The sequence below is a fragment of the Oncorhynchus masou genome, chromosome 1 (assembly GCF_036934945.1).
Source record: "Oncorhynchus masou masou isolate Uvic2021 chromosome 1, UVic_Omas_1.1, whole genome shotgun sequence".
NCBI lineage: Eukaryota > Metazoa > Chordata > Actinopteri > Salmoniformes > Salmonidae > Oncorhynchus > Oncorhynchus masou.
In genome coordinates, this window is record NC_088212.1 from 13,756,392 (window position 1) to 13,762,391 (window position 6,000).

The 6,000-nt window shown below is 41.4% G+C and overlaps 1 protein-coding gene across 1 annotated transcript in view; it reads right to left on the reverse strand.

Moving 5' to 3' along the window:
* Positions 1-5,522, reverse strand: part of rtkna (rhotekin a) — a 73,414-nt gene extending 67,892 nt beyond the window's left edge. Inside the window, 1 exon segment of the mRNA XM_064943891.1 lies at positions 4,109-5,522. Within this exon segment, the coding sequence (XP_064799963.1) occupies positions 4,109-4,204 (96 nt within the window). The 5' untranslated portion in view covers positions 4,205-5,522.
* Between the last annotated feature and the right edge of the window lie 478 nt (positions 5,523-6,000).

Sequence of the window (6,000 nt, forward strand, 5' to 3'; positions counted from 1 at the left end):
TTATGAGGTAAATCCACAGTGAATTTATTCGGTTCATCTCCATCCCTACTGACACTCACAATGTACCCGTAGGTCGGTAGGAAATAGAGGTTGCAGGCTTCACATTCATGCTTGGCACAGCACCTGGTTTCAGTCAGAGTCTCATTCCGAATACTGTCTTCCACTGGTTATAGCCATCAAAGTCCTCCGAGGTTAAATTAACACTGCATACAGTAGACGTCCCGCGGTTACCTTACTCCAATTCGCTTGCTTCAACTGGACAAACCGGTCCCACTTTAAAGCTAGCTTCTCGTTTCTGGGCCACAAATGAGTTGTAACCTCATCCTTGTGGGTATTATTACTGCAACCACCAACAACAAACCTCCTTGGCATATTTAGCTTTTTAAAAAGCTGTTGGGTCTGAAATGTAAACTAGAACTAGCTACAGAAGACAGAAAACTAAAACAACTCACCTCACTTGACTACCAAATGCACAGGAGAAGAGGAGATGCACTTTGGTGTATTAATGTATATTGTTTCTTCTTCATGGATGTACATAGTAGTTCACCAATGCCAACACTTGGGCTTGAATGTAATTACATACTAGCTTGGCTAGTAGCTAACATTAGCCAGCTGGAGCTAGCTAGGTAGCACAAGTTCTCCACATGACATTTACAATAGTGCATTGTGGGTAGTTCCGAAGATATCCGAAAATATGTTGACTACAACTAAGTTACTAAGTCATTGACCACACTACATTGTTACTTTGGTGAGTAAAAACTCATGCTATCTACCAAATAAAACCTGAACAAACAGATGTTGTAAGGGAATATAACTTGCTGTGAGCCGGAGCATTGACATACTCTGATTATGTAAAGGTCTGGAATGCTGGCTCTGACACTCTGGGTGTGTTATCTTGTTCTATGTAAGCACAGCAGCTCAGGACAGCTGCCCACCGATGACCAATGTCTTACCAGTAGAGCTCCAGGAACTAAGCTGAGAACTCATGTTTGCACCTTGGACAGACACAAGCCTCCCAGACAGCAACAAGGGGGAAGTTTACTGTTTTTAGACCATAGCAGCTGGATCATCCACAGGACTCTTCTAAACTACCAACCTTTAGGGCAAATGATGGTCTGCTACAGCTTGTGGAGGCCACGCTGCAGCACATGGAGAACTCAGCATGGAGTTGTAGTGGGTCGCACAGCTCTACCACATATATATAATCGATTCCAGCAACCCACCCAGACAGGGAAACCATTGAGGACACTGAAGAGAAACACAAGCCTGTTTACTGAGATCCTACACTGACAACCCAGTTGGGATCTCTTTGTTGAGAGTGTATCTGCCACTGCTTTCTGCCAGCATAGAACACAGATTCAGCATGTAGACTGACTGGCTTTTTCCAGTTTGTTTGTGAAGTAAACAAGTCAGTGGCTCAAAGGAAGCTCTTTCATTGAGTATAAATGAGTGGTTTGAGACTGATTGACATCTGGTGACTGGGATGAAAGGGTACAACTCGTGAGAGCATCCGTGATGATTCTGTAATGGCTGAGGGATTGAGGGATTGAGGATTCAACGGGGAGGCAGGGAACGTCAGGGGCAAAGCCGGTGTTATAAATTCTCTTCTGGACACAAAGGAGACCCATCTGGGTGGGGTATTGTTCTTCTATCCTCATGGGGACCTGAAATCCCCAAATGTCCCCACAAGGATAGTAAAATGAGGGGAATTCTTCCTCCTGGGAACATTTCCCACGTCTCCATGAAGACAAAGGCTATTTTCATTTTAGGGGTTAGGTTTAGGGTTAGAATTAGGGTTAAGGGTTAGGTTTAGGGTTAGAATTAGGGTTAAGGGTTAGGTTTAGAGTTAGGGTTAAGGGTTAGGTTTAGGGTTAGAATTAGGGTTAAGGGTTAGGTTTAGAGTTAGAATTAGGGTTAAGGGTTAGGTTTAGGGTTAGAATTAGGGTTAAGGGTTAGGTTTAGGGTTAGAATTAGGGTTAAGGGTTAGGTTTAGGGTTAGAATTAGGGTTAAGGGTTAGGTTTAGGGAAAATAGGATTTTGAATGGAAATAAACTTTAGGTCCCCAAGAGGATAGAAGAACAAGTGTGTGTTTGTGTGTATGCGTGTGCCCATTAGACACCCACTGTTCTATTAAAAAGTCATGTTGTCCATCGTATACCCAAATGGACCAACTGGCTTTCTGTTTGGGACAGATTAACTAAGACACAGCTCCATGAGTAGTGGAGGTGAGATGCCAACCTGTGCCATAGTGATACTACTGCCCCAACACAGCACCCTTCAGGTCCCACAGTTGCAGAGGCTGACACTCCCATTGTCACTTAGATGGTGGGTCACGACCTTCAATGGGTTTGAATGTTTTTTTTTATTGTAATAAAATACTCCAGTCTGAACTTAAACAACTAAAACCAGGTAGAAAGTGTGTAAAAATGATAATGAACCTATATTTTTTCATAATTTAACCTCTATACTAGTATTTAAAATATAGAGTTATTAGCAGTGCTAATTCACGGATATGGTTGATTTTGTGGTCTCAAACCAGTGAGCTTAACATTATGGGCTAAATTTAATTATTGACAATAAAAAAGAATGGGCTGTTGTCATATAATTGGTACATTTACTATGAATATAGAATGAAACATAGTTTTCCAGATTTCAACAACTAAAAACTAAAAATCACCATGCGAATATTGGATGACAGAAAACCTGGTTCAATTTGGGTCCCAAGGTAAAACCAGTAGATGACACGCTCCTAACACACAACAGCTGCAGAGCTAACATAGTTTCACAATAGAGCAGCCAAGCGTCCAAAAATGTTACATTAGAATTTCCTTTTGTATGATTTCCAATGGCCATGTCTCCTGCCTCTCCTCAGATTAAAGCCTCCATGCAGTGTTTTAATGTTATTATTAAATAATCACTGTATGTCTAATAAATCACTGTGTGTGTTTATTTAATGAAAATAACTCCAAAATATAATTGTAATAATTGAGTTCCCCAAGCATATTTTGGCCATTGAAATGCTGTCTGATTGTGTGGGAGAAATAAATCAGAATATATTTACATACACAGCCCTGATTGGCTGATAGGATGGTCTAGAGCCCACTCTCTTCCCCAGATGAATGGTCATTGGTCTATTATAAATCAGATCAGATCATGACATCACAATCTGGGCTAAACACTCCACCCCACCTGAACAGGCAGACATTTCTGCCATCTTTTCAAACAGCTCATACACAAAAAGGGCATTATCATAATTTTCACAATTTCAGTGTTATTTTAACCTTCTAGTGCAGAAATATTCAATGCCCTTTTAGTTTAGACACTCTGCTCATCAAAGAACACACACATTGTGTTCTCTGTGAGGTGGACTGTAATGCTCAGCTTAGTCCCAAAATGACTACATTGTTATGTATAATGTTCACATGAACGATATAACACTGACTACATAAGAACCAGTACAGTCCTATTTCACTTGGAAATTGATACGTATTGCATCATTAGGCCTCTCTTCCTTTCCATCTCTCTTTCCATCACACGCATCCACTTTTACCCCATTGGGGACTTGTGAGTCCCACACATACAGCATGCAGCTGCAGATAGAGTGTTAGTACGCTGGGTTAGAGAGTAACTAACTGTACATGACTTGTGGTGTTTTCTGTTCTCTCTCACTGAGAACTTCTGGAGACCACACCAGAGTAAGCATGACACCTTGGTCAGGGACATTCTTCAGCTAGCCCCTCCTAACTCTTAATATGTCAAAGCAGCGGAGCTGGGAACTCACTCTGTAAACTGGCTCATGTAGTCTACTGTATGTACACCTTTCAGTGGAAAGTCGGAAGTGATCGACGGTACACGCTGGTCCCTGCCACATCAGATACTGTCTGAGATAGACCACAGCTTACTCGCTCTCCCTGTCTATTGCCACCCTATGATTTGTACACCTACACTTCAAAATATAACTTCACTGAAACGCCCTGCTTGACTTGGGTGAGAAGGCAAAGATATGACATGACAACACCGCACATCGACTAGCAGGTGAAAGAAGAGCTTGGACATCAGCTCCTGTGAGAGGCGCTGGGAATCAGATGTGACGGTCTACGTTAATTACCTGTAAACTCAGAGCAATCTGGCGAATGTACATCATGTTCAGGTCCTCCAAAATGCGCAGTTTGTCCTCCATGTCAGCGTATCTGTCCATTGGCATCCCTCGAAGAAATATCCACAAATTGAGGTAGCCTATGATTGAAGGTTTTCACTTCCACGCCCCCCTTTTATAATGAATTTGTTACAAATGTGAGGCGTTTAAGGGAGCTGAGAACTCAAATTCCCAAGGGAAAAAAATGCTACGAACGCTTTTGGTGGCAAATGAAAAACTTAGCAGACAGTAACATGAAGATTTAGAGAAAAGACTAATTTTGAGAATGTACTGTTAGATAAATTACTGGAGGCGCGCAGCGGTCTCCAAATCCAATGCGCAAAGAACATACGCCATAAACTTTTTGTCTTTCAAACTATTCAAACCAGTTTCTCTGTTAAAACTGCACAGCACTGACTTTTCCGCGAACCAAAGAGGTAGAGAGACGTGTGCGAGCGCCCTAACAGTATACAGTAACACTGTTCATAAAACATACAGCTCGTCCACAGTGCATATTCTTGGCTACTTCTTTTCAAGCAACAAAGGGCCTCTCAAACACCCACAGTTAACACCCCTCCTGGGCAGTTGCGGAAAGAATGGTTCTTTTTAATGCAATTATTCTCTTTGTGTCCTTGCGTCCTGATTGTGAGGGTACCGTCTGTCCACTGTGACAAGACCTCTCCGCAAAAGGGCATCGCCTCCGAGGGAACGAACAGCACGCAACCCCACTGTGCGCAATAATCGCTACAGGAGCCGGGGGAACTCGCGCTAAATTAACCCGTACAACGCGCCTCTCGAAACGGAGCATTAAACACAAAGTGGGAGAAAAAAGAAAGAAAGAGACTCCACTCCCTTTAAAATAAACAAATACGAAATACCAAACAATTAAAGAGGCATCTGAAAAAAAGGAAGTGGCGAGGGGGATAGCTTTGTTCTTTTCAGACACTTGATAACAAATTATATTAAAACCGTGTCAGATGGCGCATTATCGCAGTTCGATAAAACAAGAAACAAATATGCCCAACCTAACAGCAAATGAAAGACTAACCCCTGAAAACCTCGCTACTTTAAGGCAAAGGTGACAATGAATGAGATGAGAAAAATATCTGAATTATTCATATTATAAGAGTGGACATCGTTCGTTTCTGTATATTCACGGACGAGAGGAAACTATTATGCATAATATCGTACACCGGGGCTTTTGGGATGGTCAATTAAAATGCATTATTTGACAATACAAGTCCCGTATGACATGAACCTTTCCATAAACCTTTCCATTGCTTATTTAATAATGTATTGTAGACTATTCAGGAAAACCGTGTCAATTTAAAAAGAGGCGTCCTCAAACGGAAAACAGGCTAATGGATGGAATTCTCCAATTTAAATATAACAAAAAAATTAGCTACTATCATCAATGAAATTTTGAAAACTATAGGTCTATTACTGAATTTGATACTCTAAAAATGGTCTACAATTTAGGGCTTGCAATCAATGGGAAGTGTATTTCCAAGTTGTAGCCTAATAAATAGTCTACAATTTGGGCTTGCAATCGAAGTGCATTTCCAAGTGGTAGCCTATTAAAGATGTCAGGCGTATATGTTTATGACAAAAATGGTGTTTTCCAAGCATCAGTGAATTTATTAAGAGTATAACTTTCCAGTGTTTCCTCAGTTCACGCAGCCAAATGTTGGTGCCCAGTCTTCAACTCTTGAAGCTCTGGCTCTCTAACTTGCACAGTTATAGTTATTTCTAGGTGTTCCTCTTCACCAGTGGAACTTCGGAGTCCTGAAATTGAGAAAATCCCAAAGCTAAACGTTCTAGAGTCCACTTTCTGCCAAATGTTCCTCTCATTTCCTCTGAGAAAC